Here is a 12,886-nt window from a genome sequence, read left to right as displayed (position 1 = left end):
AGATCACTTACCTAACTATAAGGTCTATACCAATGGAAGAATGATTTTAGTCTTAGACCTATTACCTGAGGACGTTAAAGATGCAATTGATCCTGAATACACAGGAAATCTGAGAATAAATGTAACATTCAAGAAAGCTAGTGGGTCTAATCGTGTCCAGCTGATGTTTGGAGACACTCAAGGAATTCTAAGAATAAATATTGATTGGCAGATATATTCTGATATGAGAGCTTAAAGGAAAATGATTGATCAAGAAAATGAAACTGTGATTCGTAAAAATTTACCCCCCTCACTGTGTTAAACAATTCTGGGGGGTGTCGCAGTTGATGAAATGATACATGTGAAAATACCTGACGAACCTGAGTCTGTGTTTATCATTGCTAACATATTACCCACTTCAAAATCTGGAGAAATGGGTCACTGGGTTTGTTTTTTCATAAAGAATCACATTATATATTTCCTTGATTCATATTGTCCTCTACCTAACCCGTACTCTGAACACTGTGTAACTTTTAAGAAATCATCAAACATTTAAATTGTGCACACAACCCTACCACCAGCAGAGTGTTTCTTCTTGTGTTTGCTGGGCCTATATATTATTTTTCATACATGTCATGTGTGCAGAGGGTGTAGATATAATGATGATGATAACTAAAAAACAATTCCGCAATCATAATAATGTCGAGAACGATGAACGGGTACTACAATATGTGTATAAATACTTTCCTGTTCTTCTCCCTGACTCCTGACGCATTTTCTGTCTAATAAATATACTTACAAAGAATGTGCATTTTACCTATGCAAGAATCTTCCCTGAGGAGTGCAGTCACTACATACTGGTAAGTATCAGTCCTTACAGTTCCATAATAGGTGTTGGGTGGATGACAGTACTTGATAATAATCTAGAGATGGATATATAAACCCTCGGAGGTGAGACTCCGACAGACATCTATGGAAGATGGGAGACCCGGGTGGGTAAGGTATCTTAGAGGGGGGACTCATGAAGTGTTTGTTTTAGGGTATCTAAGGGTGATTGATTAGACTTTTTTTTTTCTTTCTTTTCCTTAGGTACAAGCCTGGGATTTGACCTATGGACGGCTATCAAACTCGAGCATAACTTTGCAAAATCACCCTTAGCTGAACTGTGGTGTGATAAGCATTTGGAAACACTGTGTGACGCACACAAGATACCCATGATATTTTGCTGTAAATGTGCAGACCCATCGTACCTGAGTGATGCACAGTGCCTGGTATGTCCTGGATTTGGATGTATGCAATAGGAAAACATTATTAATGAATGTCTTCAAATGTTTCACTTTGTTTTGATTTGTCCTTTATATGAAAAGACGTGTCCTAAACCAGGTAATAATGGTGGTTGTTAATTCCAGCTGTATAGTGATTTTGACTGTGGTAACATATGAGGATAACAAAAAAAAAAAAAAAAAAAAAAAGGAGAAAACAGAACGAAGAAAAAGAAGAAGAAGAAGAAGAAGAAGAGGAGAGAGAGAGAGAGAGAGAGAGAGAGAGAGGGGGGGGGAGGATTTCGCTAAGTGAAAGTTACTCGGGTAGGAAAGTTGGTCAAGGCCACTCGCTCACGTAGACTCGGCTTTCCCTTGTTTGTTTACCCAGTAGCCACAGTACGAGATGGACGTGTATGTTCTTGTGATTAAAACATCTTCAGCCTGCGTAGATTTTGGACAGAGGTATGTGACCTAATAATATTGGGCAGGCTCAGTACTACACATGGGTGGGAGGAGGAAGGGGGGGGATTGCCTGAGGGTGTGTGTAGTCATGGGCAGAGTTGTACTACTTTTGTAATGTAAGCATTCATTCTGCTGTAATTAATAAAGTTACAGCTTTTCTTTTGAACTCGATTAAATGTAAAATCGTGTTTCACTTTTCCAAATTGTTCTTACTTAATTTATTTTGCTCCCAGCTTCCACAAACTTTTCTTGACATTAATCACGACTTGTAGCTGTGCCAGTTTTCTCATATTAATTTATAATAAAACCGTTCGCGTAAGCCAGGAGAGGCGAAAGCAAGAGCCTGGTTTATTATTACTAAGTTCCAGGATGAATTATTAATTGTCAGGGGCAGGTTCTTTCTCCAGAGGCCGACAGTACTTACCAGTTCAACATCCATGAGTGATTATTTTTTCTGAACACTATTTGAGGAGAAAGTTTATAAATTTCTCGTTTTCAAAGAATCAGCAACGTAAGCCAGAATAAAGTAAAACTTAAGACTTTAATTCAATAAGTAAAAATTTGTTTAAGCCGCCCCCCCTTTTTTGACAATCCTTCCCTCCTCTTTTCATCTCCGATGACTATATAGCTGTTTCTTCCATTGATTAAGCAGAACTTTTCATTCAGACTCTCTCCTCCAAATCCACCTTAGATGATTCCGGTGCTGTACCACCATCACTTCATTCCTCTGACTTCTTCAGGGCTGACATAAAAATTCTTCAGTTGATGCGTTTTCTGCCATCACTGCCCTCAGTACAAACAAGGGATAGGCTATGGGCCTGATGGGGTCCCTCCTGTGACCCTCAAAAACTGTGCTTCTGTGCTTGCACCCTGCTTAGGTAAACTCTTCCGCCCGGAATCGTGCTAAGTCTGTTTTTCGCTATGCTAAAAATAATTTCATCCGTACTAAATGCTCTCAACTCTCTAACTCGAATTATTCCCGCTCTTTCTGGCACCTTGCCAAAAACCTTTCTAACAACTTTACCTCATCATCCTTCCCTCCTCTTTTCTACTCTAATGGCTCTGTAGCTATTTCTTCTACTGATAAAGCAGATCTCTTCGCTCAGACTTTCTCCTCCAATTCCACCTTAGACGATTCTGGTGCTGTTCCTCCATCACTTCCCCCCTCTGACTTCCTCATGGCTGACATTAAAATTTCTTCAGCTGATGTATTTTCTGCCATCACAGGCCTCAATACTAATAAGTATATGGGCCTGATGGAGTCCCTCCTGTTGTTCTCAAGAACTGTGCTTCTGTGCTTACACCCTGCCTAGGCAAATTCTTTCACCTTTGTCTATCAACTTATATCCTTCCTTCTTGCTGGAAGTTTGCTCTCATTCAGCCAGTCCCAAAGAAGGGTGACCATTCCCAACCCTCTAACTATCGTCCAATTGCTTTAACATCCTGTATCTCAAAAGTTTTCGAGTCAATTCTTAATAGAAAAATTTTAAAGCATCTTTCGTATCACAACCTTCTTTCTGATCGTTAGTATGGGTTCCGTCAGGGACGCTCCACTGGCGATCTTCTCACCTACCTTTCAGACTCCTGGTTATCCTCCTTTCGTGACTTTGGCAAAAGCTTTGCCATTGCACTTGACATCTGAAAGGCTTTCGATCGAGTCTGGCATAAATCTTTAATTTCCAAACTGCCCTCTTACGGTTTCTATCCTTCAATCTGTGCCTTCATCTCTAGCTTCCTTTCTGGTCATTCTATAGCCGCTGTTGTAGACGGCCATCGTTCTTCTCCAAGATCTGTTAACAGTGGTGTTCCTTAGGGCTCTGTCCTATCACCAACACTCTTCCTTTTATTCATCAATGACCTTCTAAGGTGTCCATCTAACCCTATCCACTCATACGCTGATGACTTCACCCTTCACCTTTCCATTCGATTCCCGCAACGTCCATCTCAGCAGTTACTTCAGCAAACAAGGGATGAGGCTATGGCACACCTAATGTCTGACTTGGCTCGTATCTCTGACTGGGGTAAAAATAATCTTGTTGTTTTTAATGCATCAAAGACACAGTTTTTGCACCTATCAACCTGACAAAATCTTCCACAGGTATACCCACTAATGTTTAATAATATTCAGCTTAATCCTGCATCATCCTTGAACATGCTTGGGGTTTCATTTACTCGGGACTTATCTTGGAAAGATCATATTACATCTCTTGTAAAATCTGCTTCCAAGAGATTGGGTGTGCTAAGCCGACTCCATTCCTTCTTTACTGCTGCACAGTTGGTGACTCTATACTGGGGTTTTATCCACCCCTGCGTGGAGTACAACTCTCATGTATGGGGAGGCTCCACACATACAGCTCTTCTCAATAGGGTGGAGTCAAAGGCTTTTCGTCTCATTAACTCTCCTCCTCTTACTGACTCCCTTCAACCTCTGTCTCTTCGCCACACTGTTGCATTTTTATCTCTTTTCTATCGCTACTTCAATGGTCACTGCTCCTCTGAACTGTCTGCATGCGTTCCTCCACCTCTACAACAGGCGCATAGCACCCGTCTAGCAGCAAACTCTCATCCCTTTTCTGTCCAACTCTCTAATGCAAGAGTTAACCGTTACTCCCAGTCCTTCATTTATGCAACAGGTCACCTCTGGAACTGTCTCCCTCTGTCTGTATGTCCAGCTTCCTATGATCTCCAGTCTTTCAAACGCAGTGTGTCCAGGCATCTCGAAATGATCGGATCTTGAATTTGGCTTTCTCTTGTATTTTGTTTTTCTCTTGGAAGGAACAGTTTTGCGGGCTTGTTGCCTTTGGTTCCTTCTTCCTCACATAAAAAAAAAAAAAAAAAAAACATGTACCATTCCCTCTTGAGACGTTTCCTCGCATTTAGTCTATCCCAAAGAAGGGTGGCCATTCCCATCCCTCTAACTATAGCTCAATTGCTTTAACATCCTATATTTCCAGACTTTTTGAATCTACTCTTAACGAAATTATTTTAATGCACCTTTTCTTTCATAACCTTTCCGATCTTCAATATGGGTTCCGTCAAGATTGCTCCACTGGCAATCCTCTCACCTTCCTTTCAGACTCCTGGTCATCCTCCTTTCGGAACTTTAGTGAAAGCTTGACATCTGATAGGCATTTTATCTAGTCTGGCATAAATCTTTAATATCCAATCTGCCCTTCTACAGTTTCTGTCATTCTATCTGTGCCTTCATTTCTAGTATCCTTTCTGGTCTTTCGATAGCTGCTGTTATAGATAGCCACCAGTCATCACTTAAGGCTATCAGTAGTGGTGTTCCTCAGGGCTCTGTCCTGTCACCAACTCTCTTCCTTCTGTTCGTCAGTGACCTTCTAAGCGGTACATCTAATCCTATCCGCTCATATGCTGATGACTCCCTCCTTCACCTTTCCATTCACTTCCCACACTGCCCATCTCAGCAGTTACTTCAACAGGCAAAAGGGATGAGGCTATGCACACATAATGTTTGAGTTGGCTCATCTCTTTGATTGGAGAAAAAGTACTCTTGATGTTTTTAAAGCATCAAAAACTCTGTTCTTACAACTTCAAACCCGTCAAAATCTACCATAGTAGTATCGTTTAATTTTTAACAATGCCCAATTCAATCCTGCATCATTTTGAAACATAACTGTGACTTAATATTCTCAAGATTTATCTGGGAAAGATTATATTACCTCACTTGCAAAGTCTGCTTCAAAACGATTAAGTGTACAAAGCCGACTCCTTGTCTTCTTTAACCCAGCACAGTTGTTTTATCTATACATGGGCTTTATTCGCCCCTATGTAGGATACAACTCTCATGTGTGGGAAAGCTCCCAACACAGAGCTCTTCTCAACAGGGATGGAGTCAAAGGCTTTCCGTCTCATTAAGCCTCCTCTTCTTGCAAGCTCCCTTTGACCTCTATCTCTTTGCCGCAGGTTTTCATTTTTATATTTTTTCTGATGCTACTTTAGTGGTCACTGCTCCTCTCAACTGCCTGCTTGCACCACTACAGAGGGCGAGTAGCACTTGTCTAGTAGCAAATTCTCGTCCTTCTTTTGTCCAACTCTCCAATACAGAAGTTAACCGCTACTCCCAGTTCTTCACCTATGCTACAAATCAATCCCGGAACCGACTTCTGTCTGTATTTCCAACTACCCATGGCCTCCTGTCTTTTAAACGCAGTGTGCCCAGGCACCTCAGAATGAACGGTTCTTGACATTGGCTCTCTGTTATCTTGTTTTTTATTTTTTCTTTGAGGGAAGAATTGTGGACTTCTGGCTTTTGGTTCCTTATTCCTTGGATAAAAAATAAATAGAAATCTCTCTCGCTATGTAGGTGGATAGATACAATTTATCCATAGTGTAAAAAAAAAAATAATAATTTCTGAGTCACTCTGATGAAGGAGGATGGTAGTGTGGTGCTTAGCGACCTGCTTAGATTTTTTTTTTTTTTTCCGGAGGACACTGTATTGTGGAAGGTCTCTAAATAGCTCATCACAGCTAAGTTGTTTAATCATCTCATCCCAGTGTGACAGTCGGCTGTAATAGGTGCAAATTATGAAGCTCAGGGGAACTCCGTTGGGCAGTGATAAAAGCTATTAGGAATCTTGAAGATGTCTGGTTCGTCATTCCCAGCAGTGGAGAACATGAAGGGGACATCAGGGACAAGCAAGTATTGATATATATCGTGCACATCACACAGGAGGCCTTGTGAGGAAAGTTTTTGAAATACCGAGCAGACCTTCCTTTCCTTTTGTAACTCCTTTTGGAAATGTGATAAGGGTACTGTTTGTATTTATAATTTCCTGGTGCTCACGAGCTGTCCCTCAGGAAAGGTACCACCCTTGGCTGCAGGCCTCGAAAAACTTCCCTGTTGAAAGTGGTAGGGCGAGAACGCATTCGAAGAGGGCTGGTTTACCAACTGACTCAATTTTTTTAAATTGTCTTAGCTCCTTTTAATCTGGTACACTATTTTGGCCATGTGATCAGCGGCCCACATAAATGTTAGGAATATCTGGTATGGGCTGGTGTGACGTTCGACCTTTCATGCTACTCCACACTGCGTTTTATGAACATTAGCATGTGGCAAACTCTTAGGGTGGATACAGTGAAGCCACTGCACTACAAAGATACGTACAATTTCAGTATTCCGACCAACAATGCATCATTTTAATTAGCTGTAAGAAATCCTTATCAATCTAGAAATTATTAGAAGGTAGTCGTGATAGGTCGTGGCGACCATCATCCACTCACTTGATGTAGTGCTGCCTACTTCTTCCTTAGCCTTTATCATTCTTTTTCTGTGCCTGCCCTCCCCTCTTCCCATTTCTTCCATCTTTCCTGTCAGTTCTTATTGCTTTTCTCTCCTTTACTGGTGGCTTTACACTGAGTGACAAGCCAAATGGTTTCCTGTAAGCCAAGAAACCATTTACAACGCTGGGTGGTAACCATATAACCAAACCATACGTGCTCCCTCCGTGTCAACAAGTGGGTTGGTGGAGGGTTAGTGCCCCTCCCTGTAAAAAAAAAAAATAAATAACTCAAAGTCAAATGGCCACCCCTTAGGGGATTATGGTGTCTGGCAATAGATAGATAGATAGAATCCAACCCACTCATCATGGTAGGGCACCCCATATTTACCCCTAAATAAAAGCTTATGGAACTAACCAGACAAGAATTTTATAGTAATTAAGGTGTCATTGTTGTGAAGGGGTTATGGAATTCCTTCCCTCTGCCTACTGAAATGGTTTCAAATAAATGAAGTGTTTATGTAGGGTTGGTGTTGACATTGTTATCTGATTTAATCTTGCAGTCTGACGTTTCTTGTTTAGTTTTTGTAAAGTCAGGGAGGTGTTTGCTCATTCAATACTCTCATGTTTTTTTTTTTCCCTCGATAAAGCAAGAAAATATATCCTTAAACCCCTTTAGTACATTGTCACATTTTTATACTTGCTGCTGCTAAGTGATTATATTCTGTAACGCCTCTCATTATGAAGTAGTTAAGCTGTACATACTTCCTGGATGGGCTGTATATGAATCGAGTGCCGTAATAGAGATGAGCGTGGTCATTGAGGAAGCGGTGCACAGTATTGTTGTTGACAGCCATCGTCTCCTCCACTGTCAGGTGGGTTCCATTTAATTCATACAGCTGCAACACACACATTAAACACTATAGTATTTCATTCATGATATTGGAATACAGTTTATTTCAAAAATTTTAGATATATTCCTACATTCACAAGGCTAACACTCTCCTCGATTAATCCATTATTTACAAACTTGATATTTATAATTGTGGTAGGTGAGGGCTCTCACCATCCACTCACTCGATGTAGTGCTGCTCTCGGATGTCTGCCCTTTCCTCTCCATTCTTCTTTGCTTTCATCCTCTTCTGTTTTTCTTTCCTTCATTCTTTCCTCGTCCTTCTTCCTACAGGTGACTTTACGCTCCCCCTTCTGTCTTTCTTTTCTTCATTCCTTCCTCCTCCTTCTGCCTGTGGGTGACTCTACAATGAGTGACAAGCCAAATAATTTCCTGTACTCCAGGAAACCATTTATTGAGCTGGTTGGTAACCATATAACCAAATTTTGGTGCCTGGTGGTTTAGCGGGTAATTAGGGCTCTCCAGTCGGATTGAGCTACGGTAGTGAAAGTTTATATCAAAGGAATGGTTGGGGGTTTATTGCTCACGTATTGCCACTCAGGGATGAGTGAGGCTGGTCACTTTCATCTTAAATGTCAGGACCAACGTGCCTAGCCCCGGGCTCCTACGCTCCTATGGGGCAACGTAGGACTGGACGATGGATGGATGGATATTTATAATTTATGGTGTGGTAGCAGAGTAGCCTATTTGGGTCGGAGGCAGTCAAATCTTACGTTCTAGAGATTGAATCTTATAGGTGGTAGAGTTTTTAATTCATAATAACAGCCTCTGGCAGCGTATGTAGGTCTGCTACCTATAAGTAATAGGGTCTATGGTATGCCAGCATCGGGCCTCTACGCAGCAAGTGGAAATATAGATGTGGTCCTTTGTCGTTCATTTCCATTAGATATTTTACTGTGGTCAAAAACAGATAATTACGTTCAGGAAAATGAAGTTCTGTCACCCCAAACATTAATAGTTATCAAGATAAATCTTACACTGCTATGTCGGACGAAACTGTTTTCTTTAAAATGAGAAGAAATAATTTGCATGAAAAATTGTGATCACTTTTTTGGGGGACATTATAGTTTGAGACAAAGGTTGAGAAAGAATGAATGAATATTAAATCAGAAGACGGTAGTTGTAAGATGCGAATAGTGTTAGTAAAGGTAAATTTTACGTTCAAGATATCATCGACCATTTTAATACAGGGCAGACAGCCTAAAATGGTTAGGATGGACGGATGGGACTGGGCAGAATAAGCGTGGAAGGGGATGGGTGGCGGGGCAAGGCGGGAATAGTATTACAGGAGAAAATCTGCCCAGAATTTTCCATGGTATAACCTACGAATACTGCAACTATAAATTAGGACACATCATTAGAATATGAAGCCAAAATAAAGACGAAGAAACGAAGATGACACTGACGACGAAGACGATGCAAAAGAAAATGAAAATAAAGATGAAAATAAGGACTAGAAAATCATGAAGGAAGAAGACGACGAGTAAAAGCTACAAGGGCGATGGAAAACACAAAGGTGAAGGAGAAGACGAAGATAAAGATGGTGACTGAGATAACGGCAAAGAAGTAACAATGTAAAAAGCGAAGCTAATGGTGAAGAAAACGAGGACAAGGACGATGACAAAAGCTGTTCCCATCCCATATGCCAGGCTTCTTATGACACAATAAGAGGACTTGGAGAGATTACCGGAGGAAGCCTGACGCGAAGCTCAAGGTAGAGAACATTGTCGTTGCAGAATTCTTTGAGTCCCTGGTAGAGGAAGCTCTCCCATGCTGGCCGGTACGTCACTAGGTCGTTCATGAGGGTCAGGGAGTCCACAAAATAGTTCCACAAGATGTCGTTATTAGGATACTTGGCTGTGCAATACAAAGGAAGAATGAGACTCGGAGTTTCGATACACGTCTCCAGCAATACCATCGGTATTACTACTGTCTCTTATAACTATTTCATTTTTACTATAGCAAGACTATTTTATACAACTCTTATTGGGAACGGGTGAGTACAGTATTCTCTGATTTTCCATATAACTAACTGTTTGTCATTAAAACCATCATACTGTAGCTCTTTCGATCTAACTTGGTCTACATTTTGTCCTTTTACAGCTTACTTCCCATAGCTCAGTGGCAGAAAAAGACAATACTCCGGCTCTACATCCTAGCCGTAGCACTTCCTCGAGCCTTGTATCATAGTGTAGTGTTATTCTGTCGTTACAACTCAGCATTGAAGATGAAAAGGTGACATTTTTAGGCCAAGTTAAAGTAAAACAAGTATAGCTCTGACCGAGTAGTCCTAATAGTACCTCCAGCGCAAATGGCTCAGTATAAAATGCCGAAGTAATGACTTGTTAAATGACTGAGAAGACTGGAAAGGTCGGGGAATGCAATGACTCGATTATAACCTGAGTCGGAGTTCATAGGTACATGAATGAAATATGCAAGCAACGTCTACAAAATTTCACATTTACAAGCATACAGAAATAAATGCTAGGAACTGAAATCTTACGGTACATGAATGAAATATGCAAGCAACGTCTACAAAACTTCACATTTACAAGCATACAGAAATAAATGCTAGTAACTGAAATCTTACTATGAACTACAGAGTAAAATTACAATGTAACTGCATATACTCATACAAAAGTTTATCAGCTTTAATAATGTTTCAGGTTTGCCAAATATACTAATTTAGCATCCATATATCCAGGTTTTATTTCATCCTTTTTGATAATTCTGTGAAGTTCACGTTATCAGTTAATTCCGTAATTTCCACAAAAGCTGTGCACGGGCATAACCAGAACTGCACGAGGCGGGGTGTGTGGGGACTATTCATTAAGAATACATCCTCACCCCAGATAACGGAAAGGGAAGAGAGAGTATAATAACAAGTGAAGACGGAAACGAAAAGTAGTGTGATTTTTGTGGGGACACCCATTTATCCTAGAAAATGCCTGGAATCATGTGCAAAAAGTACGAGTACATAGCACTAGATGTACAATATGTTATTCATGGAGGAGGAAGGAACAGGGTTTTTCAAGGATGAAATTCTCAGACATAATAATTTACGACCAATTCTTTGTTGTAACCAAGATTTCCTTTCGAGGAAGAACTATAGACGCGGGATAATTTCAAATTTTACTTCCTTATTCGTTGCGACTTTTTTTTTTTAAATAACAGAACAAGAAAAACATATGAACAAAAATAATAATGAATACACCAGCTTACTGGCATCCTCCATTCATAAAATATCTGTAACAGTTAGACTCGAATAACTATAGATTGAAGTTTGGGGGAAACAACTCCGGGGAAGCGAGTTCCAGAGAGATGCAGTTTAGTGAATAAAAGAATTTTGATAGGCAAAAGCTCTGCAATATAATTGTGTGACATTCCAGTCATGAGCGCTACCAGATGCCCGTGCAGCACGAGGGAAGGCATACAGAGGTGGCACAATGGATGCAACTTCGTCCGAGCATTTGCCATAAAAGTATCTGTAAAACAATGTAAGGGAGGCAAAATTCCTTCTTGCTTGTAGGGAAGGTAGTTTGTTTATGATAGCAGGGTTATTAATAATTCCAACAGCTCTGTTCTGAATTTTGTTTAGCTGTTTTAGTGTAACCTCTCCACATGCATTCCACAACGGTGAGCAATGTTCAAGCTGAGAGCACACTTGACTCTTATAAATTACTGCATATGTAACTGCTCGTCAGTGAAGAAGTTACGGACTCTGTATAACAATCTATTCTTTGAAGCGGTTTTAGCAAGTGATCTAACATGGGAGGTCCAGCTGAGAGCATTGTTAAGTGAAACACCGAGAATTTCAATACTTTTCGGGATTGGAATATTAGTAGCATTGAAGGTAATATACGAATCTGGCAATGTATGTCTATTAGTAAACTGTATATGTCTGGTTTTACTAGCATTAAATGAGACAGAGTTATTTTGTCCCCATCCATTGATCGTAGATAAGTCTTGATTTATGGAAATGGTGGTACTGAGTTGAGAGTTACAGATATTAAACTTTATGAATGGATGTTTGAGTGTGAATGAACTGTGAAGTGTTGAGTCATCTGCATATAAATAGATGGGATTGTGGGTGACAAATAGGAGATTATTATTATTATGAACTAGGAACAGGGTTGACGTCAGAATTGATCCTTGTGGCACGCCGGCGTTGAGTGGAAATTAAAATATACATCATCTACTTTTACCTTTATTTTTCTGCCACTGAGATATGAGGAAAGCAGAGTAACAAAAGACATTAGTCCATAGCAAGGGAGCTTGGACAGCAGGGAATGGTGCCACACTCTCGAAAGCTTTAGAAATATCAAGGGTTGCTGCATGAGTTTCCACATGTTGGTCGATTGGTTGATGGATGGTAGAGTCAAGAGATTACGTCAGTCGTGGATCTTTCGTGACGAAAACCATATTGTCTATCACTAATCGAGTTGTTGGATTCAAGATGTTTAACTATATGCTTATTAATTATAATTTCAAATACTTTACCAAGAGAAGATGTGATAGCTATTGGCCTGTAATCAGTGGGGTCAGAGGAACTTCCTTTTGGGGGGATTGGTTGGATATTGGCTTATTTTCATGAATTAGGGAATGGAGAAGTACGTATGCATAGTCTAAATAACTGAGCTAGAACAGAGGCGAGTTCTGGGGAACACTTTCAAAACTGGGGGAATTCCATCTGGGCCTGGGGCTTTGTTGGCTGGTAAATGTCTAGGATGGATTTTATGTATCTACTCTGTATTTTATGTGGAACAATTTCGGGGGAGTTAAGTTCATGTAGGGAAGGTTGTTGTATTGATGTGGATATGATAAAAATTGATATGAGAAATAGTTTGAGATGGTTTGGCTGTGTGGAGAGGATGGGGACTGAGTGACTGACTAGAAGAGTGCAAGTATGCGAATAAGGTGGAGGGGGAGATGGGGAAGGGGAGACCAAGGATGTGATGGAGGGATGGAGTGGAGAGAGATAATGACTGAGGGGGTGTGAGTTCGAGGGAGGACAACCAAATGGCGGA

The 12,886-nt window shown here is 40.6% G+C and overlaps 1 protein-coding gene across 1 annotated transcript in view; it reads right to left on the bottom strand.

The window, feature by feature from the left end:
* LOC145415228 (adenosine deaminase 2-like) overlaps positions 1 to 12,886 on the bottom strand; it is a 234,275-nt gene that overhangs the window by 146,327 nt on the left and 75,062 nt on the right. The window contains exons 7-8 of the mRNA XM_080284566.1: positions 9,547 to 9,716; positions 7,712 to 7,845 (exon numbers count right to left, since the gene is read on the bottom strand). Coding sequence (XP_080140692.1) covers positions 7,712 to 7,845; positions 9,547 to 9,716 — 304 coding nt within the window. The remainder of the gene's footprint in view (positions 1 to 7,711; positions 7,846 to 9,546; positions 9,717 to 12,886) is intronic.

The sequence above is a fragment of the Coenobita brevimanus genome, chromosome 13, assembly GCF_032717465.1.
Source record: "Coenobita brevimanus isolate Jiangsu-jjx chromosome 13, ASM3271746v2, whole genome shotgun sequence".
Taxonomy (NCBI): Eukaryota; Metazoa; Arthropoda; class Malacostraca; order Decapoda; family Coenobitidae; genus Coenobita; species Coenobita brevimanus.
Note: the sequence above shows the minus strand (reverse complement) of the source record. Positions and strands in the feature narration are given on the sequence as shown.